This window comes from Plasmodium vinckei (assembly GCF_900681995.1).
Source record: "Plasmodium vinckei vinckei genome assembly, chromosome: PVVCY_14".
Classification (NCBI taxonomy): Eukaryota; Apicomplexa; class Aconoidasida; order Haemosporida; family Plasmodiidae; genus Plasmodium; species Plasmodium vinckei.
In genome coordinates this window covers 2187384-2211374 of record NC_051306.1, presented here as the reverse complement: position 1 = coordinate 2211374, position 23991 = coordinate 2187384, and the positions used below count along the sequence as shown (strand labels likewise).

Below are 23991 nucleotides of genomic sequence, written 5' to 3'. Positions count from 1 at the left end.
CTGTCTAAAATTGATGTAACATATTCGGATGAGTTATATTGAAACAAGCTTAAAATAGCCTGTATAAGCATAATAAAACTTATTATGCACATTTGAAATATATTTTTTATTAAAAATTATCAGAGTATATTTCATCAAGCTCATTGGTTTTTTTCTCAAGTTTAACTTCTTCTATACTATCATTGTCCTTCTTACTATCCAAATTATTTATATCAATAGTGTTTCTTTTATTATTCATTCGGTTACTATATTTACTGTGACTACCAGATTTGGAATTATCAGTTTCACCATTTTCTTGTTTATCATATAAAGAATCCTTTTTATAAAGTTTATTTGAAGTTTTTGATTTATTTTTATTTCCATTTTTTTTTTGATTTTCTTTATTTTTATCATCATTATTATCATTAGTGGTGTTATAAAAATATATATTATTAAGTGTTAAGTAATTCCATTTACTATTATTATTTTCAGTACCTTCTGAAACATTATTAGATGTTTTTACATTTCCTCCTTTACCATTTGAATTTCTTTTATTTTTATTAATAATATTATTTTTACTTGTTTGAATATCATCATTTTGTTTATTATCATTTATATTAGTATCTCCATTACTTTGATCACTTTTTTTTGCACGTTTTAAAAACATAGAAAAAAAGTTTTTTTTTTCAAATTTTAAATTATCTTCAATAAATCGATTTTCATAAAGAGAAAAGAATTGCTTTTTATATATTGTTTCAAAAATACTTTCTTTTTTTTTTCTTTTATAATTTGAATCAACTACTTTTTTAAAAAAATTATTTTTTTTCGACTCTTCTTTTTCTTTAACATTTTTCTTTTTTTTATCATCAATCAAATCTAATTCTGTTTTAAGAAAACACAAAATCGAAAAACATATATCCTCGTTTTTGTCTGTTTGTTCTTTTTTATATTCTTCTTCATTAAATAAATCTGGATTTAGTTTGAATCCCTTTTTGTTTTTATTATATTTCTTGTAGTACTGCAAAGGTGAGATAAATAAAAAGGGTAATGGTATATTGTGTATGTCTTATATTTAGTTTGTCATGTATATACATATGATATTATGAATATTTGTATAGTTTTTTCAACCAAGTTAGACGCATTATATATCATTACAAAACTTACTTTAAATCTTTTCCTTAAAGTGTTTCGATTATTTTTTTCTTCCAGAATTTTGTTATTAAGGTAGTGGATCTAAAAAGAGTTAAACAATTTAGTAATTATTAATAGGTATCCTCAAATATATGCTTATACAATGTCTAATCAAATTATATATGCATATACAATCTTGTATACTTACATTTTTGTTGAGGTCCTCAATTTCAGACAGAAGTTTTTTGTTAGCATCAACTTGCTGCAATATAAAACAATGTAAATAAATTATATCACATATGTGTGTATATATAAGCATGCATAATTTACTAAATATAATTTTATAACCTTATGATATAAGCTATTTATTGAGTCAAGTTGCTGAGATAATCTTTCAATTTGGTCTTCTCTTAATTTTAAAATATCTTCAAAGGTAAAAAAAATTATATAAAAAATAAAATAATAATTATCTTAACATATATATAGCATGTTAAATAATAATTCCAAACAAGTTTAAGCTTACTGTTATTCGCTTCATTTTCAACTTCATCCTTATTCTAAAAAAAAAAAAAAAGGAAAAATAAAATAATTATTTAGCTATATAGCTATTTGATCATACATTAATCACATATGAGTAAATAAAATTCTGAACGTTCATAAAAAAAAATGAAATTAAAATTTTTATAATTAAAACCGTAAGTTGTATTAACAAATTTTTTTTACCATTTGTTCTAATTCATATTGTAGATTTTGTATCTTCGTATTTTTATTATTTATTTGATCTATTAAAAATAAAAGAATTGAAAAAAAATGTGTATATGAAAAAATATAGATAAAACATGCACAATATAATGTGTAAATATGATAGCAAATTAACAATTTTAATCTTACCTATATATATTTTGTTTAATTCATCAACATGCTCAGAGTAAAAGGTACACTAAATAAAAAAAAAGGAATTAACATATTGTAAATATTAAGGTATTTATTTTGTTTTTATATTCTCATATTTTTATAAAACAAACCTTATCCTCCAATATTATAGATCTTTTTTTCAAATAAAAAAGTTGTTTTTTTTCACGTGCTCGTAAATTTTCAGTCTTATTAACGTTGTTATTATAATACTGATTAAAAAAGAAAAAAAATGAATATTATATAGGGCCATAACTAAAAGCAATATGTGCATTTTTTTACTCGTTTTTTTTCTTTAATTTACATTTTTTAAAAGATTTATGGTTTTTTTGATTATATAAAAACTCTGCTTATATTTTTGCAGCTCCTCAGTGTAATTATGGGCCTGTCAAAAGAGACAAAATAAATTAATATAATATAAATATATATAAATTGTAAAAATGGGAAAATAGGATAAAGCCATAGCAATAAAAAATATATAAGGGCCTCATGAATGTGTGCAGACATGTTTTCATCTATACAAACTTATATACATACTGAAGATGTAATAATGAATTGTAAAACTCATTAAGCATTTCTTATGTATATAAATCAGACATTCTATATTTAATAAAATATATGTAATAATTTACTTCATCATTGTTGCTATCATGTTTGCTCCCTTTTTGCCTTTTACTGCCTATTCAAAAAAAAATATTAAAAAGATTTTGATATATTTAAATGTTAATGTTTAAAATCTTCAAATATTTGCAGCTTGTTAAATGCATATATACAATTAACAGATTTAACTGCCTGCATAGTTTATCTACACTCATATATGATGACAATATTTATAGTAACAACATAAATATCACTTTTATATGATATATTTCTCTATTTTGTTTAGGGAATATATTTTTCTCTTTTTTTTGGTTAGTTCATGTTTCTAATAGAAATGTATTACATAAATTTACTTACTTTTGATTTCATTATTAAATTCTAAATCTTTCGATTGATTTTCTTTCATGAGATTTGTAATAATATTTATGAAAAAGTAAAATTGAGTCTTGTAAATTACATGAGTTTTAGCATTAGTTTTTTATTCTGCTTTTAGGTTATTTGTATAAGGTAAACAAATCAAGTAAGAGAGTGTAAACCTATACAGCCGTCATATAATTAATTTTAGATAATTAAAAATATATATATATTTAAAATAAGTTTTAAATCATAAATTTACTACAATTTTGTGTTATATATATTTAAAAAACTATTCATATTATGGTAATACAAATTTTAATTGTATTTTAAAAATATGTGAAAAAAAAATTGCATTTTTAAATTTCCAAATAAATATAAAAAGGAAACGATGGAAAAAAATATAACAATAATATAGCATTAAAAAAAATTTTTAAAATTATGTATATATAAAACTATCCTGGTTTTTAATCCTAATTTATTTAAAGACTTATTATGAATATTTTATATATCATCATTTCTTACTATTTATGTTTTATACTCAAATATATGATATACCATGTGTATTTCTATTTTTCTTATTTATGTTCCAAGCTAATGAAAATTTTATCACACCAATATATATATTTATGTAAAATTATATGCATATTTTCAACTTTTTTATTCGTATAAATGAGAATATATACACCTTAAAATAGGCCTTATTATGTTATATATGTGTATATTAAAGTTGGCCGTATTTTAAGCAACTTGAAGTTGCCATTTTTTTTGTGAATAATAATATGTTAAGATAATAAAATTAAAAAAATATATATTTTAAAAGATCAAAAATTGTGTTAAAAATTTACAAAAAAATTAAAAAAAAAAATAATAATGCAACACATTTAGTGAAAAACATAACCCCAAACAGCGGAAAAGTTTTTGCCATCCTTACGGGTTGTATTTGTGAGGATAACATATAAGCAATTCAAATGGTAAAAAATAAAATATAATATTGTATAATAATAAAATTGAGTAACAAAATAAGGTAAAAGGAAGAAACCAGTTTAGTGTGCCTACTTATTTTCAGGCTCATACAACGGTATTTCATTGTAGAGAAATGGATCTTCAACACTATGTGGCATATCTATAACATTTTTATATTTTTTATTTTTTTTATAAATAAAAGTTGGATAATATAAATATATTTTATTTTTAAATTTATTAAATGCTCTTCCTTTTGCATCCGATATTTTAATAACTTTATTTTTGTAACCTCCAATAGTTCCTTTAATAAATAATAAATTTTTAAGACTATTAATTCGGAATAGTTTGTTGTTACTACATTTTACTAAACTCTTTTCTCCTATATGTGTATTCATTTTTTTATTTCTAAAAACGATATTAATTGTTTTTCCCATTGATACACTACCTAAACTTCGATGTGCTTTACTTTCTGTTCCATGGGATTGATTTTTTCCACTAAAGTTCCATTTTTGCATAGCCCCACAAAACCCTTTATTTTTTATACTCGAACTAATAAATAAGTTTTGTCCAGGTGAAAAATGTCTAGCAGAAAATTTATGTTGTACAGGTAAAAAACAATCACTAGTACATTTAAATTCTCTTATTTTATGAATAAATCCAAGCCGTCTTTTAATATAATTTCCTATATTATTTTTACTTTGTTTTATAACATTCATATTACCAATACCAACTTCTAATGCCTCATAACCATTTTTAGTTATATTTTTTTGATTTAAAACATAACAATTATCAATTTTCACAACAGTAACTGCATGTTTAACCCCCCATATATCCCAAATACTCATACACCCAACTTTATATCCTAACAAACCAGTTCTTCTACTATTCCATAAAGGATATATTTTTTCGATTTTATCATCATTTTTTTTTTCTTCATATTCAATTTCTTCTTCTTTTTCAATCTTATAATTATATTTCTCATTTAATATTTGCAATCTTCTTATCCATTTCGAAGCATAAAATGTTCTTTTTTCTCTTATTTTTAAAATACTAAAAAAAATAGGATTTTTCCTATTTTTAATTAAAATATTATTCATTCTGTCAAATTAACCAAAACTTTTTATTCGTTTTCACAAAAAAAAATTTTGTTTGAAATAAAAAAAAAAATGAAATAATAACATGAGGGATTAAAAAAATAAGCTAACACCTCCCCATTTTTCACATATCTATAAATATGTTATTTGAGAAAAATGTAAAAAAAAAGTTTTACAATTATATAATTATTATTGCATTGTGTAATGGGTAGTAAAAATTTGTTTTACTATATTATCACTATTTTTTTATTTTCAAAAAATATACCAATTTCACATGTAGATATTGTTTCCCATTCCACATACTTCCTATTTTTGTAAATAACCACTGATCATATTATTAATTTTTTTATTTATAATTATGAAAATAGTTTTATAATTTAAAATGATACTTTATATTTTCTCACAAAAAATTTAAGAATATTTACAATTCCTAAACATGTTTTGATGTTGCACAAATTTGTAAAAAGTTACGAGAATGAAAGAATACCGAAAGTGTATAAACGGATATGATAATTAATTTTAAAAAATATGTTTATATATACGATAAAAAAAATGTATTATAAAATTTAGTCAGTCATACGATAATAATATATTTATATAATAGTATGTGTGCATATATATGTATACATTTTTGGACACATTGATAAGAAATACAAAAAAATATATATTAATTTGTTTCACAAAATAAGGCATTGTTTATTTCGATAAATTTTTGTTTATCATTTTTTAAAACATTGGCAGCGTCTACATTAAAGGGGTCATTAGTTGAGGGCTCCTAAAAGGTAAACAAATTAAAAAAATATGCTAAAAATACATTATAATGATAACAATTTTTATACACAAATTTTATGAGATAATACATTTAATAAAAGAACTAATCCTAATATCAACATTTGCAAATTTATGATTGGGTTCCAATCGAGTTTTAAAACATTTAAGCATACATTCCCATTTTCATCAATATTGGGATGAAAAATCTGAACAAAAAAAAAAAAAAAAAAAATAGCCAAAACCTGACTAGCTAATAATTATTACATTTTTGTGTGTGCAAATTTTTTATTTTAACAACCTTGGTGAGGCATAAAATTTTTGGTGGTGTAATAGGATATGTGTCCTTAAATTTTATGATAAACTTAACAGTTTTATTTCTAAAAAATCCATCTTGTGATGTTATGGATACTCCAATTTCTTTCAAGTCTTCATGGTTAACTTGAAATAATTCAACACCTTTAATTTCGTCTAAATCCAATAACTCTTTTAAAGTAAAAAAGTAAGTAAAAAATTGAATATTTCATAAAAAAAAGTAAAAAAAAATAAATTATCCATATATACAACAACTTTTTATGGGCACTTATTAAGTATACCTTTTTGAAGTATGAGCTCAAATGGTTTTAACTTCTTTTCACCTTCATTACTCATTCTACATTGAAAATAATATTTTTTAAAAAAAATAATAATAAAATAAAGATTTATTAAAAATATGGTGGTGGTATTTTTTCATGACATATACATATAGATAGCATATGTAAATAGGTTTACACTTTTAGTCTGAAAGTATAAATATATATTTTTTTAAAACTTTTTATATAATTACTTTTATTTGAAAAAAAAAACGTTAAAACTGCTAATTTATGATAATAGTTAATCACCAAAAATGAAGAAAAGGATTGACAGTATTTCAATCATCCACTAAAAAAAATTACAATATATATTACACAACATTACAATATGGAAAAAAAAAATTCTCAAAAATATATAAATAAAATACCTATATGAGCACAAATATGTATGAATATTTTATATTTACATAAAATGCTTGTATTTATTATTTTACTTGTATTTTATTAATTTTCCAATTTAGGATACTGTTAAAACATTTTATTATTTATAATAATGTTGACAAATTATTTGTAAAAAGAATATGAAAAAATGGAAAAATGAATTTCTACTATCCATGTTTTATCAAAATGACAGAAAAATAAACATTTGGAAAAAATATATAACAACAAAAATAAATTATAAAAATATAAATAACTTTAAGATATGGGAATATGATAATAGCATATTAAAGGTTGATTTTTTTTGTAGTGATAATTTTAAGCTTTATAAAGACAAAGAACTTTTACAAAAAACAAGAATAAGTACATTTAAAAATATTCATAAATCAGATATAAACTATTTATTTTTGTTTATAGAGTTTAAGAACGAATGTGTTGATCATTTTATTAATCAAGTAGCACCCATAAATAGTATACACATTCAAATATTAACCAAATTAAACTATTTACTTATATTAAAAAAGTTTATAAAAAATGATAAAAATCTTAACCGATATTTTATGTACCTTTTTGGGTATAGCCCTAATTATTCAAAAGAAATAATTAATAGTAGTGTAGAAAATTGTAATAATGTATTAAATTCTTATCAGGGAAAAATAAAAGATGACCATCATAATACTACAAGTTCAAATATAAATAATGATAATAGTCTAAATAAAAAATGTCTTAACAATGCCAAAAATGGCTACCTGAATGAAGATAAATATATTTTTCAAACTAGCCAGACACTCACCGATTTTCCTGATTATGAATATTCTTTAAAACATGAAATAAAACAAAGTGATAATAGTAGTAATATTAAAAGGGGTTTCAACATTTTTGAAAATCACAAATTGAATGATATACTTGAAAAATTATACAACGGAAAACCAGAAAAATATAATATCATTATTTATAGCAATGCTAATAATAAATATATAAAACATGTGTATTTAAATGAACTAGAGAATAATATAAATACTCAGATAAATTATTTGTATATGTTTAATAATAAACTATTGAATAAAAATATGTTATTATCTTTGTATAAATTTTATATACATTTCAAAGAAGAAATAAAACAGAAGAATGAGTTTTTATTTTTTTTGGACAGACTATGTGAACATGTATTAAATAATATGAATGTAGTAGACATTACTTTTATTTTTTACACACACATTAAATTAAATTATTATAATCATTTATTTTTATTAATATTAATTAAAAGATTTAAAAATATTTTACAAAAAATAGAAAATATTAAAAGAAGTCAAAATGAAACCAACAAAGAAATTGTAGAGCAATATATTAACAAAATAAAACCTTCTACAAAATCAATAATCCTTTTTTTTCATTCTCTAACAAATTATTGTATATATTTAAATAGTGATAATATTGGACATAATCGAGAAAATATAACATTTATTAAAGAATTTATATATACCACATTTTATGAATATTTACAAAAAAATTATTTTAAAAATAATCATTCCTATAAATCACTTACAACGTTAGATTTTATAGGATTATATTCTTCCTTGTTAAAATTAAATTTTAAAAATAATAATCAAACATTGTCTTTTCTTAAAAATATATTACTTGACTTTTCAATTGATCGAGGTCCTAGACTAATAGTGAATGACTACAACACAATTGGTGTTAATGAGGGTTTTGAAAAAATAAAAGAACCTCAAAAAGATAGTACTAATAAATTTATTTTCAATTTAAGAAAGCAAAATGAAGATATACCTCTCAATATACAAGAATATGCACTGTTTTTAAATAATGTTTCAAAATTTTTTGTTAAATTTAATTATACTAACAATGAATATAAAAAAATAATAAAATGTTTTACTACACTATTTGAAACTGGTTTTATATTAATAATAAAATTATTTATCAATACTAAATTTTTTAAACATTTTATTCAAGAAAAAATAGATAACACAAAAGTGTCTCTTTTTGATACTATTTGTTTGAATTTACAAAACGACAACAACATGATCGATATAAAAAATAAAGATAAAATTTTTAATGAAAATGTAGAGAGCATAAGCTTGAATTATTCTATATTGATTGATATTCTAAAAATAAACAAAAAAGTAGAAACTGCTAGGGATTTTTTAATTTTTGGCTCTGACCAAAGTTTTGATCCAAATTTAAGACAGGGAGATATAACCGAAATAGCTAGTAAAAAAAATGGGCCTAACTATCCACCTCCATATAATATTAATAATGTAGAGAAAAACATAAAATATATCGTTAATATATTGAATTCAAATTATAAAATTCTTAAACATATTATTAGCAATTATAACATAAATGAGTATAGTAAATATTTTAATAAAATTTTATTATACAATTTCGTGAACAAACTTATAAATAATAACAAATATATAGATTATAGTTTACCTTATATAAATAAATTAAATGACTATATCAATAACACACATTTTGTATATAACAATGACAGAGCAAATATAAATCATTTGTTTATTTCTAATTATATTTTGACTATATATCTCTCCGATTTTATTAATTTATATTTAAAAAAAATAAAAGAAGAATTGCAAATATATAAAATAAGCCATGATTATATTTGTAGACTTATTAATAATTACAATGGTTTTTCACAAATTGTGAGTAATACATTAGGAGCAATACAAAATTTAAAGATATTACGATTTGACATATTTTCAAATGTAGGATTTTTAATTAAAAAAAATATATTCCCACTAGAGTTTATTCATATAGTAAATATTTTACATTCTTATTCTTCTTTTAAAATACGGGATGAAGAATTAATTAAATATTTATTAAATAAAATGTATTATGAAATAAATTTAGAAAAAAAAAAAAATAATAATATTATAGAAGATCAAATTTTAAGTAACATAATAATTGCTTTACTAAAATTAGACTACTTTGATGAACGATTTAGTAATATAATTTTTGAAAATTATAAAAATATTAAATCTATACAATCTTTAATAAATATTACTTTTTATATTTGTTATTATAATTTAATTGATAGATTTTTAAAAGAAAATCACATAAATTATTTCTTTCAACAAATAAATATATTTGACATAAACAACTTAACAGTTGAAAATAAGACACAGCTAAAATTAATATCCTATTTAATATTGCATGTTCATAATTATATATATTGTGTTCAGAAAAAAAAAACACACACACGTTCCAAATTACCATCCACTTTTGATCTTTTAAAAAATTACACTGAAGAAATAGAATGCAAATTATTGGAAAATAAAATTAAAAACTCAAAGGATTTAACTTATTTTATTTATTCTATTAGTAAAATGTACAATTATGTGACAGCTTTTAAAAATATGAAAAAGTCCTTAAATTGTCATAATAACAATATACTTCATAAATTTCGTTACAAAAGAAATAAATTTTTTAGCAAGCATAGGGGTCGAAATAAAAAAATATGCACACCCTCTTTTATTAAGTACAACAATATTTTGGACAATAACTTATTATATAAAAAATTAATAAAAAAATATCAAGGAATAAAACCTTTTAATAAATTAGGAAATAATCTAAATTGCTATATAAGCAATACACCACCCTATGACATACATAATAATACAAATGATGTTAATAAAAACGAGAATTTGATTTTAAAAATTATGAACGTTAATAATTATTCCATTGATATGCTTAAACTTTTGAACTATAAATATGTTTATAAAAGTAATGAATATATAAACATGCTAGATATGAAAAATTATTTTGATCTTCATTTTATTGGAGCATTCCCTTTCTTACAAACCCCCATAAATACAACATCCAATCTACATAATGAAATATATAACATAATTGTTTCGTTAAACATTAAACGAAAAGTCGTAAAAGAACTTCCACATTACCCATATTATGTTGACATAGTTATTACATAACATGCTTATGTCTGCTAGTTGTTTGTATTTTTCTTTCTTTTTTTATTCGTTTTTTATTTTTTTGTTTGACCTTTATTCGTCAAAAAATAGCTATATAATTAGCTAGCTATCTAGCTAAATATTCATTATTTTATTTTATCCATATTTTTAGCATAGTGAAAACTATGGCGTTTGGAATATTCTATTTTTATTATTTCTAAACATTTTTAAATAATCTTTATATAGTATTTCTTTTTTAAAAAGGAATATAATTATCGCAATAGTGCAATAAAATAGTTTAAGATATATTTAACAAAAAAAAACTTAAAGGATAACGTAAGGCTATACAGCGAAATGAGTAGTGAAAAAATAAAAGGGTAGACACATTAATAAAAGAATAAAAAAAAATGTTTCGAGTAAAACAAATTTTTATAATACTCGATGTGTGCACGCAGTCACTCCAAAACTGTCTGTTGATATCACTTCAAAAATATTACTGTAATTTCGCAGCTTTTGCCACTACTTTGTTACTTTGTTTTTAATATTTAAAGTTTTGTTCGTGTTGATATCTACGCCAATGCTTTTGGGGCTTTCCAAAAATTTTTTATTTGCATTAGAAGGTTGAAGATTGAATAAGATCGAATTAGCTGATTTAGTTTGATATTCAGTCATCAAATATTGATGTAATTGTCTTAGGTTTTCTGATTCGCACCATAATTGCCTTAACATTATTAAATTAATAATATCTTTTTCTAATCTACTATATGCATAAAAGTGAAATTGATCATCTGGATTATTACTGCATATATGGCACATAACGAGATCCTTTTTCAAATCGCTAATTTCATTATTTGTTTGTATATCTACATTTTTTTTAAATAAAAAAAGTAGCTTATTTAAAATAGCTTTTTTTTTTTCATATATGAATTGAACATATTTGTCTAATTGCTCTAAATTCATATTACTAATATCTTCATTAATATATTTTTTTATTACATCATCTCTATTTGCTTTATATTTTGACAGTAAGACATTGTTAAGTATATTTTGTGTATCTTCATAAAGATCAGCAATATTTAATGAACTAATACAGTTGCCAAGAATATTATTACTACCACTTTTTTGAAAGTGTTTTAAATATTCATCATCTAATAAATTATTGTCTGTATTTGTTTCATCGATTACTTGATAGTTTGAGTTTTTACTCAATTCTAAACTCCTTATTGCATTATTATTAAATTGGTTATTTTGAATAGTTTCCATATTGTCTGCACTATTACAAATATTTAAATTATTATTTGAGCTCGATTTTATTCCATCCATATTTATCTCTGCCAAACTGATATTTCTTATATTGAAATCGACCATGCTATTATTATTATTATTATTATTATTTGTATTTTCCCAATTGCTAAAAGACGAGGATCCAGCATTTAATTCATCGTTTTGAAAAACAACCGAATTATTATCAGAACCATCAGTAGTTAAAAGGTTTGTTCCCTTTATAAATCTCTTTTTTATTCCAATAGATATTGAACTATCATTAATATTGTCATTAATAATACTGTTACTATTACTATATCCTAATTTATAATTTTTATTGCTACTATATATGTTAATTTTATTATCAGCTGGATGAGAAACAGCATCAAAAAACATATTATCACTATCTCTTGAAGCTTCTTTTACCTTTTTATTTATATTAACATTTCCATGCATTAAAGAATCATTATTATTAAGAGGGTTGTCTGTCCTGTTTGTACTACCTATTCTGTTTATTTCATATCCCATCATATTTGGGTTTCCAATACTACTTATGCTACTCATTTTATTTACTGTATTACCATTGAATAGGATATTTTTAGATTGATTAATTCCACTTTTTGAAAATTCATTTTCTTTAGATATACTTTTTTCATTAGAACAATTTGTAAGTATACTTCCTACACTATGTCGTAAAACGTGCATATCATTTTTCTTCGCTTTGCTATTAATAGTATCACAACTATTTCTACTTTTTATTTTTGATTGATTTACACTTTTACTATTTGTAAGTAAGGTCTTTTCAGAATTATTAAGGCTATAATTCATGTCATCAAGTGATGAAAAATCCGATGTATCTGAAAAAGTATAATTTTTACGAGGAATGGTATTATTTTTTTTTATTGTATTTACACGATTTTTGTTACTATGTTTTACATTTTTATCACAAACATTTTTTTGCATCTTTTTATTACTTTTTTCATTATTTTTATCCCTAAGTTCGATGGATTTTGATTCAGGCTTGCTAGACATTAAACTATTTGATTTCATGGTAAAATTTTCAGTGCTAGAATAGTTAAGCTCTGAACTTTTGTAATAAGACATGGTATGAATTGAGCTATTGGGGTCATTTGGTGTATCATCACCATCATTAGGCATAGGCCTTGTTCTAAAGTTTTTAACTCGAGATGAATATCTTAAAGTATTTAATGTTTGCTCACAAGAACTAATAGTTGGTGATATATTAGCAATCATAATACTTTTCGATTTTCCAACAAATATATCTTTTAATACTTTCGTTAATTCTGAATCTCTAAAAGGTATATGATTTTTATCTGAATCCATAGCTCGAATACATTCTTTTAATGCTAATAATGATCTATTAATATTTGCTCCATCTGTTTGTGTTTGTTTATTTTGAGCAATTGTATCAGCTCCTCTTTCACTACCTGCTAAATCTATAAATGCAATTTTGCCTAAAGATACATTTTTATTTATATCTTTTAAATCTATATTTAATATAGCATGAGATCTTGATGATTCATCATTTTGTGAATTTACTCCAATTTTTCTTAACATAACACCTTCTATCATTTTTTGTATTAATTCTTCTTTATTTATAACTCTTAATATTTTTAAATCTTTTACTACAACTTCTTTTTTACCATTTTCTAAAGCTGCTACCATTTTTCTTTTTTGTAATAAATCATATAATTTACCACAATATATTTCATAAAATGAAATAAATATACCTTTGCTATTATCATTATTATATGCATTTAATAAATTAAATATATCTTCTGAAGCATATTGGAAAATACCAGGGCAATTACTTTGGCCATATGGTTGTGACCCTAACATTGTGTAAGTTTTACCACTACCTGTTTGCCCATAGGCAAAACAAGAGCATACACAATTACTTTCAAATAAATCAATTATTAATGGTTTTATACTATACTGATATACAGTTAAATTATCAACTGTTTCATCAAATACTTTATCTACTACAAACTCATGTCTTTCAATATATTTTGTCATATCGACTTTATATCTAGGTTCATCAATACATATTGTATTATTATCTTTTACTGATACTATATCACTATCTTTTTTTCTTTTCTCATTTTCATTTATAGGTCTTTTCCGTACTACCACTTTTATTTTACCATTAGAGCCTTTCGGTTTGCTCTTGGATTTTTGACCTACATTCATGCTTTTCTGCGGGTATATCTCATTCTGTATTTGAAAAAAAATAATAGTGAAAAATGTGTGTAAATTTTCGAAAAAAAATAAAAAACATTATTATATGCAAATTAAAAATAGACATTTTACAAGCAAAACTATACAATATATAAATTAACATTTTTTTTTTGTTACTTTATTCTTAGAAATGGACTGTCTTTTCTGATGCATTGTCTTCTTAAGCATGCTATGTAGGATTATTATAATAATAAAAGAAGCGAAAAAATAAAAAAGAAATTACTTTTTATGATGCATTTGCCCCAATAAGGTTGAAGCATTTATATTTAAAACTTTATTTTGATAAATGTTTGTGATTTTCTCTTCGTTTTATTTTGCTGAAACTCGAAGGGAATATATACTTTACAAATTTATGTACCTTTAAAAATATTCACACACAAGCTTCAAAATTTACATAAAAAAAATAAATAAAAGAAAGAAATTATATAATATGTTGCACTAATCTTCGCGCTTTCTGTTTTTTTTTGTGTGTCCTTTCTTTTCCTATTTTTTAAACCCTGTTATTATAACGATTATTTTCGTTTAAAAAAATGAATACTAGCTACAACTTTAGCTGCTAATTATTTTAAACGCTCATTCTCTTTCCTCTTGTTTGCTATACTATGCATGCATATAATATATTACTTACATGCATATGTTTATATGTATACATATTTATGTGTATGTACTTAGTATTTTCACATTTATGTACGTACATATTTAAAAAGTTACTTAAACATTATACAAACTATATATAATAATGATATCATAATAATTTAACGAAAATTTATGTAAATTTTATCAAATATATGAAATTTTATATAAGCATATGCAAACATATTTATTTTATAAAAATATTATGAAAGAGTATTATGCAAAAAATTATAAGTTACGCAAATATTACACACATTTACACTTTATATATATATAAATTGAAATTTATGTTAATGGGATTATTATGCTTGCCTTATTTAAAATTAAATAATTTATAAAAAATAATAAAAATAAAATAAAATAAAAATAAAATGGCAAAATATCACTTTACAAATAACAAATGTTCTCATAAAATTTTGTTTTATTTCTTTAAAGGCTAAAACATATGGTTGGTTTCTGTTTTCATTTTTTTTATTCTTATTTTTGCTTTTCACACTTTTTTTTTTTTTTTATTTTTTTCTCTTTTTTCTTCTTGTTACATTATTAAAACTAGCGCACATAAAAAGGATAATAATAAAAATGGAAAATTCGTTATACACTTTTAATCCTTTTTAACACGAATTACGAATTCTTAAATATATAATTTAATGCCTATATTTTCTTTAATCACGATTTAATAGTTTATTTAAAAGTGAAAAATAAAATTAAAAAATTAATAAGCATAATCAAATATTCTTAAAATGCTCTTATAAATTAGCGTATTTCTTTCGCGAAAATTTTTATTTTTTTTAAGGGGTCACACAAAATTACACATTCTCTTATATGTATCACTTTTGTATTTCAATAAAAGAAAAGTAAAAAAAAACAAGTTTATAAAAAATTATTTCAATTTTGTTAATGTTTTATTTTCTTGTGTATAGAAAAAATGTTTTTTGTTTCAAAAGTATTGTCAACATAGACAGTGTAAAAAAAAGCACATATAGAGATATCACTTTTGTCGTGGAATAATGTCCATATTTTAATATGCCATCACTTTCACGGGATGGATAAAAATATTATTTTATAAATTATTAGAGAAGTTTGCATACAGCATGAATAAAACGAAATTTTGTTTTTTTTATTGCTTTTTTTAAATCAAAAAAAGAATAACTGGTGCAGTATATATATGAACACACATGTCTGTGTGCAATATTATTATATTTAAAAATACAGGCTTTTATTTTTCTCCTATTTATGGATCTATAATTATGCTCAGTTTTATTTTTCTCTAATTTTGCATAGACAGATATAAGCATATTTGTTTGTGTAACCCCTCACATATTCTTAGATATTATATTAACAAAATACGAACTAGCTTAATGAATAATCAAAATAACATTGTCCTTATTAATTTAAAAAATTATGAATGTAAATATAATAATCAAGAGGTCAAACAAAATGTGCGAAATAATGCAAAAAAGGTTCGAGAGATATTTCTTAAAAACTTGACAAATGAAGAAAGAAATCAAAGTTTCAATAATTATGAACAAAATAAAACCGAAAATTATCAACAAGACATACAAAATGAAAAAAACATATTTGGATATAAAGATTATTTATATACAAATTTGATAAGACAATTGTATTTATTCCTATCCTCAATGGGTGTCAATAAAAGACCTATAAATGAGAATAATGTAAATAACAAAATCGATAATAGTTATCAAGAAAATTGTCAAAATCATTTTAATTTCAACAAAATGTATAAATATACATATAATTATAAGAAGATGATGAAGGATGATGTTATAAAATCATTAAAAAAATATAATATAAATAAATTTGATGAAAATTTAGAATTTTATACATACACTTTTAGTAATAAAAATAGTGAAAATTTCAAAAGGGATTATGACAAAACCAATTTTAATATATGTATATATTTACCTACAAAAAAAGAAATTGATATATTATTTATTATAGACATATTATATGATTATTTTTATTTTTATTTATATATACCTATAACAACAAAAGAAAATAAATTAATTTTTTTCCCATTTTGTTTTGAAAATAATATAATAATAAAACATAATTTTAATATTTTTGTCCCATATCTTTATATATATAAAAATAAATATATGGAACAAAACTCTATAAAATTTAATTTGAATTCTTTAAATATAATAACAGATAAAATATTTGATTTACAATTTCAAGAAAATAAAACTATTTTTTTTATTCCTTTAATTGCTTATAATAAATATGGATGTAGAATTGGTAGTGGAAAAGGATATTATGATAGGACATTTATAAGTCTATATAAAAAAGCAAAAATCAATGATGAAAAAAAAAATCAATCCATAAACCAAATAACTAATGCAACAAACTCATACAAAGAAAGTGAGACAAACAATTTAAAAGAAAACAAAAATAATGAAACTGAAAAAAATATTCAAAATATACTTATTAAAAAAAACAAAATAACAGATCATGTAAAAGTTAGTGTATCATTTGAAATATTTTTATATGACGTTGATTTTAATGAACCAACTGATATTATATTAGATTATATAATAAATGAAAAAAATATTTATAAATTTTTATTATGAGGACTTGTATTTTCTTTTTTTTTTTGAATGGGAATGTAACTTAGCATACTCTCCTTGGATCCTATATAAGACAAGCAATTTTACAAAAAAAAATATTACTAACATTTTATGGCATAACAATTATGTAAACATGGAAGTGTGTCTACACACATTTGAATAATTCACAGTTTGAAGAAATAGATAAAACATATTTTATTATATACATATTTTTCTTTATATACTCTTTATCCGATTCTCCATTTGCTTTCATATTGTTACTCGAATTAAATTCAAGCATATCTAAAAAGTAAGAAATGCAAAAAAAATATATCATGCCTTAAGAGTGGTTAACAAAATTAGGGATGCATTATGAAAAGTTTAATTTAAAATAAAATTACCTGACTCTGTAAAGGTAAAATTATCATTATTGTCCTAAAAATGAGAAAAAAAAAATATACAATTATTACCATTATAATTCAGACAATTTAAAATAATAAACATACAAACAATGCGTAGTTTATACATATTTATATTTAATTTTTTTTAAATATCAAGAATTTCAAACAAAGTAAATATAATTTTTTACCTGTTTAATATGAGCTGATAATTCCATTAAAATTCGTTCCTTATTCTCCAAATCTTCTTCTAGTTTTCGTATACCTATTTATAAAAAAATGAATTAATTATGACAATGTGCGTATTGTAATTAAGTATGTGCATAAAAAAAAATGAGTTTTACATTTTGTAGAATTATCCTCAGAAGCTACTTCCTCTTCTTTATGAGAAACAGACCTAAAAATAAAAAGAAAATATCGTTGAAATGGGATAAATAATAAAAACAGCAATAGTCACATACACACATGTAGGCATCAAACAAAAAGTGCATTATAAAAATTGTAAGCTAGTTATTACTCGTTTCGGTTGTAATAAGAGAGCAACATATTAAAAATAGAGGTATTCACATTAAATGAGTGGAAAATTGAAATAATTGTTAGTAGCTTGTTATTTGAATATTTATGTTTTAATTTATAAATATTTCTTAGCAATGTTTCAATAAAAGGTGGATCATTATATTTAGAACAACTCAAGGCATATACTATGATATATAAATCTCTATAAGTAAAATTTATTAGTTCATTAGATAATATGTTGTTTAATTTTTCTATATATTTTTTTTTAGATAAAAAAAATATTTTTGAAATACTTATATATAATAATACTTTTTCTCGTTTCCTTAATGACTTACAATCATCAATAAATAATTCATTTAAAAAATTTTTAAATATAATTGAATTTTCACATTTATTCATATTATTTATATTATAATTTAGAGAATATAAATGTATCAAATAAACTTTGGTTGTTATAGGCACTAAATCAAAACAGTTTCCAGCCATTTTATCTAAATCTTTATTTTTATTCCGACTTATATAACGATTCTCGTTTTTAATATTGTCTATAAAATTATTATAAGATTGTAATAAAACATCTTCAAATGCTTGAAAAAGAGATATACAAAAAATGTTATATTGTAAAGAATTAAACATATAATTAGTTAGTACATATAAAATATTTTGAATATAATCTTTGAAATTTTTATTTTTTATTCCTTTCTTAAAATTGTGTAAGCATTTTTTTAATGCACATATTATCATATGGTTCATAATATATATCATGTATTTTATTTCGAAACTCATATCTTGTAACTGTTTTTTATCGCATTGATTATTTTCTTCGATTTCATTTTCTTGACAATTTAATGAGTCTATTTTTTCTACACATTCTTTTGTTTTATAATTGTTAATTTGGCTATTTTCGTTTTGTTTTTTATCATATTCTTGTTCCCGAACAAAATTGTATGCATTAAAATAATGAATAAAATCTTTATCAATATATAATAAATATGTTTTCGTTAAATTATATGAAGAAGTTGTTATATCACAAGTTTCAGTTGTGTCTATATAATTACGACATGTTTTTGAAAAATTAGAAGTTTCAAATGAATATTCATTTTTATTTAACATCATTAATGTGTTGAAAGATTCTATATTTGGTTGATATGATAAATCCATTTTTTCTTTTTTCATTTTTAATTTATTAGTACACATTATGGATGTTAATAATTCAGTGTAGCTAGCTAATTGAATTATAGACATTCTTTTTTTTATTTTATTTTTTATATATTTTAAAATATATAAAGAAAAGTAATATAAACTATTTGTTTCTATTATAGTCTTACTGTTTAAATAGGATAAATTAAAAAGATAATTTGATATACTATTTAAAATATTATTATTTATTTTTTTTCTTAAAAATGATTGTATATCTTCTATAATTTCTTCATTCGATAAGTTATTATTTTTTTTTTGTTTTAATATTGTACAAAAATAGTTGTATAAATTTTTATCATTTATACATTTTATATATTTATGGTTATTATCTTTTATTAAATTTATTTTTTCAGCATATTCTTTATTATTTACACAACTTAAATAAACTAATTTTTCAGGAAAAGACAATTTACTTTCTTTTCCAATTATTGCTTCCATAATATTTTGTTGTAAATTATTAAAAAGGTTGCTACATTTTATTTGTTCGTTTTTTTTTTTTTGAAAAATTTTACACAACCCATATAGTAATAATCTTTTATCATTTTCTATATATTTAAGAAGCGTATTTCCATTCACATTTTTGTTTGCAAGTATTATTTTTTTTTTTTCTTCATCTTCATTGATATTGATGTTATTACGTGATATTGTATTCTTAGGAATATGACTATTTTGATAAGCCTTTACATTTATGTATATATTTTTTTTTTTCCTACCACAAACAACATTATGTATGTTTCTTACATGTAAATTCTTCCATCCCTTTAAAAAAAATGCTTCATACCTCAAGTTGTCACAAATATGAACATTTCTATAAATATATAAATCCCATTTAAATTTTGTAGCCCTATTATATAATGGTTGATAAAAGGTGCTCATATTTTGTCTGGTATTAAAAATGTAATTCCTTTATTTTCAAAAGCATAGGAATGGTTAGCTTCTTTTCTTTTGACAATTATATGTATGGTTGTGAGTATATATTCACTCATACTTTCCAATACATTTATACGTATTACATGAACGAATATACATTTTATTTATTCCTTCATTTTTATAAGGACAAAATAATGTAAATATTTATCATACTTGTCATAAATTATTATATAATTACACGTTAGATAAACTATTATTATTTTAAAATCATGTTATGGTTTTTTTTTGTAGAAAAATTATCTCATTCTTTTTACATGTTATGAAGTAGAAAGAAAGTCTCATAAAAAAAATCCAATTTTATACGTCAAATATATGCATAAATATGTATCTGTGAATTTACTTTTCGATTTCCAGATTGAAAATATTCTCCATACCTTTTTATAAATAACTATATATATTGTATAGAATATTAAAAATATATAGCTTTTTTTTCTTTATCCTATTATATTATATATAGATATTGTCGTGTGTTAATTATAATAGATATTCAAACACAGCATAGTAAATTATACGAGTATTATACGATTTTATTTTCCGACAATATAAAAGTGAAAAGAATATTAAGATAACCAATTGAAATAATAAAAAAAAATAAATAATATTTTCAAGGTTTACACTCTCTACCTTTCTTTTCCAAATGTAACAATTTTTTTATGTACGGCAAAAAAAAAAAAATCTTACTCCGATATTATGGGACCCCTAAATATAGGCAATCATACATGTATACATTATTATTACATATGTATATATATATAGCAATATAAATAAAAAAAATTTATAGATGCTATAATTTTTCTCCTTACATTGATTATACTTTTTCAAATGGTAAATTTTTTATTTTCTATTTTTTGGCTTTATATATTAAGGAGAAATTGATTTAAAGAATAAACCTTATTTCATAAATTATTTTTATTTCCATTATTGTGTCCATTGACGTTATTTTATTATTGTGATTTTTTTTTGCTATTATTTGTGCATATATATTATTTCATTTCTCTTTGTTCGTTATTATTATACATTTCTTAATTTTGTAGAATATTAAAAATTCATTTTTTCTTTAAAATTTATTAATTTAATAAAATTATAATATTGTAATTTTTTTTTTTCATTATTGTATGAAATAAATTCAAAGAAGCCGTAAACCCATTTGCTTCCCCACAAATTGTTCAAGCAGATATAGAACAAATATATTATGAAGAACATATTTAAGAAAGGGGGGAAAAACTAAGCAACAGATTAAAAGTTATATATAATATACGGTTTTTTGTTGTGGAACTATTGTATGTACCATATCACATATAACCGTATGTGCATATGCACATATATATAAAAAATAAATATATAACCTATATAATTTCTTATTTTTTTAAGTATTAAAAAATGCCCCCTAAAAAGGAAAATACCAAAAAAATCGAAAAAGAAAAACAAAAAATTGTTGAGGATAAAACATTTGGACTTAAGAACAAAAATAAAAGTAAAAGTGTCCAAAGGTAATCAAAAATGCTATCTATTCATTTTTAAAAAAATACATGAACATGCATATGTGCAGAAGTGTTTGCTTCTTCAAGTATTATGTCTAAAGGGTATATAGATATTACATACATTCGTATCTTAAAATTTTTAACATATGTTGGCTTCTTCTATAGGTACATAAAGGGAGTTCAACAGCAAGTTTTTCAAACGAAAAAAAAACCAGAAGAAGCTAGAAGGAAAGAGGAAAAGGAAAAAGAAAAATTAAATCAACAAAAATTATTATTAAACTCGATATATCAAAGTATGTATAAATAAACATATATTTGTGTGTATGTCAAAATGTATAATAGGGCGAGATTCTCCTTTAACTTCATTTTTTTCACCTTTTTGTTGTCCTACAAGTTGTTCATTTTATTATCATACCACTTTATTATCACATCGTTTTACTGAGCTTTTATAATTTTTACTATTTTCTATTCATTTTGCAGAAACCGAAAAAGTTAAAAAAATAAATGAAAATTCTGCTGCTTATGATCCAAAAAAATCCAAAGAGTCACAAAAAATCGATATATATACAGATGTTCGAGATAGCAAAAATGATAAAGAAAATGATACAATAGACCAATGGGATATAAATAAATTAACAGAAGTTATAAACATTCGACATAAAAATGTAAACAAAACAGATATTATTTGTAAATATTTTTTATCTGCAGTTGAAAATAAGGTATAATTAAAATTGGCACACTCATTAAGAATTAACATGTCTATATAACAGTGATAAAAAAATAGTAAAATATGAATAATAATATTGTTCATATAATTTTATTTCCTTTTTTAGCAATATGGATGGTTTTGGGTATGTCCAAATGGAGGAGATAACTGTAAATATAAACATTGCCTACCACAAGGTAAAAATTAAATAAAAAAAATGTTATTGATTTATTTAATTTTTATTTATTATTAAAGTACATCATGATTACATGCATTTACTACATTTGTTGTAGGGTATGTATTAAAAAAATCGGAACCCACTAGTAATGAAAAGGATGAAACACCATTGGAAGATATTATTGAGGAGGAGGTTAGTTATAATACTATTTAAAAAATCCAAAAAAAAGAAAAAAAAGAAAAAAAAGAAATATATATAAATGTAAATACGCTTTTAAAATTTTCAGCGAACGCAATACATAAATAACGGAACACCAGTCACACTTGAGTCATTCAAAAAATGGTTATTAGAAAGAAAAGAAAAGAAAAATATTAAAAAAGATGATCAAAAAGACAAAACGGAGAAGAAAGGAAAAACTACAACATTATCAGGAAAGGAATTATTTACCTACGATCCAACGTAATCACATCTTTAAATAAATATTACATATATGTGTATGCACATTCCTTTTTTTATATATACTAATAATTATTTCCTGTTTTATTATTTCAGATTATTTATTGATGATGACAATGCTGCAAATACCAATGAGTATGAAGACCTATTTTATGACGACGATGATAATAAAGAAGATTCGCCAGAGAAAAAAAATGGCATCAATGGCGATATCAATGAAAATGGTAAGAAATATATGCAACCCACCCCATTCCTTATTTATATCTACACATTGTTACGCCCTCTCTCTCTCTATATATATATATACATGCATATCTGGCACATTTAAAATTGTACTTTTCCCACCCCACTATTAGATAAAAGAGAAGACGATGTTCCAATTAATACCGAACTTTTTATTGATGACCTGGTAAATATAAATACTTAAAAAATATGATACACACCATGTTTTATAATTGTTTTGCCTATATAAAAAGATTGGCATACAAAGTACATTACTAACATTCCATAAATGTTTGAATATCTTTTTTTAATAGGACGATTTGGATGAATTAGATTAATTAAAAGAAATTTTGAAAAAATATATAAAGTCTCTTAAAATTGGCATAAAAATAATGTGATTAAAAATATAGTTTATGGATAATTT

General features: G+C 21.8%; 8 protein-coding genes across 8 annotated transcripts; 3 read left to right on the top strand and 5 right to left on the bottom strand.

Annotated features, from left to right (window-relative positions):
• Nucleotides 1-109: 109 nt before the first annotated feature.
• Nucleotides 110-3028, bottom strand: PVVCY_1406080 (conserved Plasmodium protein, unknown function; the record flags this gene model as incomplete). The annotated part of the gene is made up of 11 exons (XM_008624426.1): nucleotides 110-997; nucleotides 1144-1212; nucleotides 1319-1372; nucleotides 1459-1535; nucleotides 1634-1667; nucleotides 1834-1892; nucleotides 2002-2050; nucleotides 2136-2234; nucleotides 2327-2407; nucleotides 2655-2701; nucleotides 2980-3028. The coding sequence occupies 11 exons, from the start codon at nucleotides 3026-3028 to the stop codon at nucleotides 110-112; spliced, it is 1506 nt and encodes a 501-aa protein (XP_008622648.1).
• Nucleotides 3029-4031: 1003 nt separating this feature from the next.
• On the bottom strand, nucleotides 4032-5039 carry PVVCY_1406070 (mitochondrial ribosomal protein L3 precursor, putative; the record flags this gene model as incomplete). Its single annotated transcript, XM_008624427.1, has 1 exon — nucleotides 4032-5039. The coding sequence occupies one exon, from the start codon at nucleotides 5037-5039 to the stop codon at nucleotides 4032-4034; it is 1008 nt and encodes a 335-aa protein (XP_008622649.1).
• A 664-nt stretch (nucleotides 5040-5703) lies between these two features.
• On the bottom strand, nucleotides 5704-6455 carry PVVCY_1406060 (NEDD8-conjugating enzyme UBC12, putative; the record flags this gene model as incomplete). The annotated part of the gene is made up of 4 exons (XM_037634914.1): nucleotides 5704-5811; nucleotides 5897-6013; nucleotides 6103-6290; nucleotides 6401-6455. 4 exons carry the CDS (start codon nucleotides 6453-6455, stop codon nucleotides 5704-5706), a joined length of 468 nt encoding a protein of 155 aa, XP_037490952.1.
• A 502-nt stretch (nucleotides 6456-6957) lies between these two features.
• On the top strand, nucleotides 6958-10779 carry PVVCY_1406050 (conserved Plasmodium protein, unknown function; the record flags this gene model as incomplete). The annotated part of the gene is made up of 1 exon (XM_008624429.1): nucleotides 6958-10779. The coding sequence occupies one exon, from the start codon at nucleotides 6958-6960 to the stop codon at nucleotides 10777-10779; it is 3822 nt and encodes a 1273-aa protein (XP_008622651.1).
• Nucleotides 10780-11277: 498 nt separating this feature from the next.
• On the bottom strand, nucleotides 11278-14232 carry PVVCY_1406040 (kinesin-13, putative; the record flags this gene model as incomplete). Its single annotated transcript, XM_008624430.2, has 1 exon — nucleotides 11278-14232. One exon carries the CDS (start codon nucleotides 14230-14232, stop codon nucleotides 11278-11280), a length of 2955 nt encoding a protein of 984 aa, XP_008622652.2.
• Nucleotides 14233-16271: 2039 nt separating this feature from the next.
• Nucleotides 16272-17504, top strand: PVVCY_1406030 (conserved Plasmodium protein, unknown function; the record flags this gene model as incomplete). The annotated part of the gene is made up of 1 exon (XM_008624431.1): nucleotides 16272-17504. One exon carries the CDS (start codon nucleotides 16272-16274, stop codon nucleotides 17502-17504), a length of 1233 nt encoding a protein of 410 aa, XP_008622653.1.
• On the bottom strand, nucleotides 17499-20470 carry PVVCY_1406020 (conserved Plasmodium protein, unknown function; the record flags this gene model as incomplete). Its single annotated transcript, XM_008624432.2, has 6 exons — nucleotides 17499-17565; nucleotides 17726-17783; nucleotides 17882-17915; nucleotides 18070-18143; nucleotides 18223-18275; nucleotides 18396-20470. 6 exons carry the CDS (start codon nucleotides 20468-20470, stop codon nucleotides 17499-17501), a joined length of 2361 nt encoding a protein of 786 aa, XP_008622654.2.
• Nucleotides 20471-21904: 1434 nt separating this feature from the next.
• PVVCY_1406010 (zinc finger protein, putative) lies at nucleotides 21905-23905 on the top strand (the record flags this gene model as incomplete). The annotated part of the gene is made up of 9 exons (XM_008624433.1): nucleotides 21905-22014; nucleotides 22171-22298; nucleotides 22486-22724; nucleotides 22839-22908; nucleotides 23005-23081; nucleotides 23176-23348; nucleotides 23442-23569; nucleotides 23702-23754; nucleotides 23882-23905. The coding sequence occupies 9 exons, from the start codon at nucleotides 21905-21907 to the stop codon at nucleotides 23903-23905; spliced, it is 1002 nt and encodes a 333-aa protein (XP_008622655.1).
• Between the last annotated feature and the right edge of the window lie 86 nt (nucleotides 23906-23991).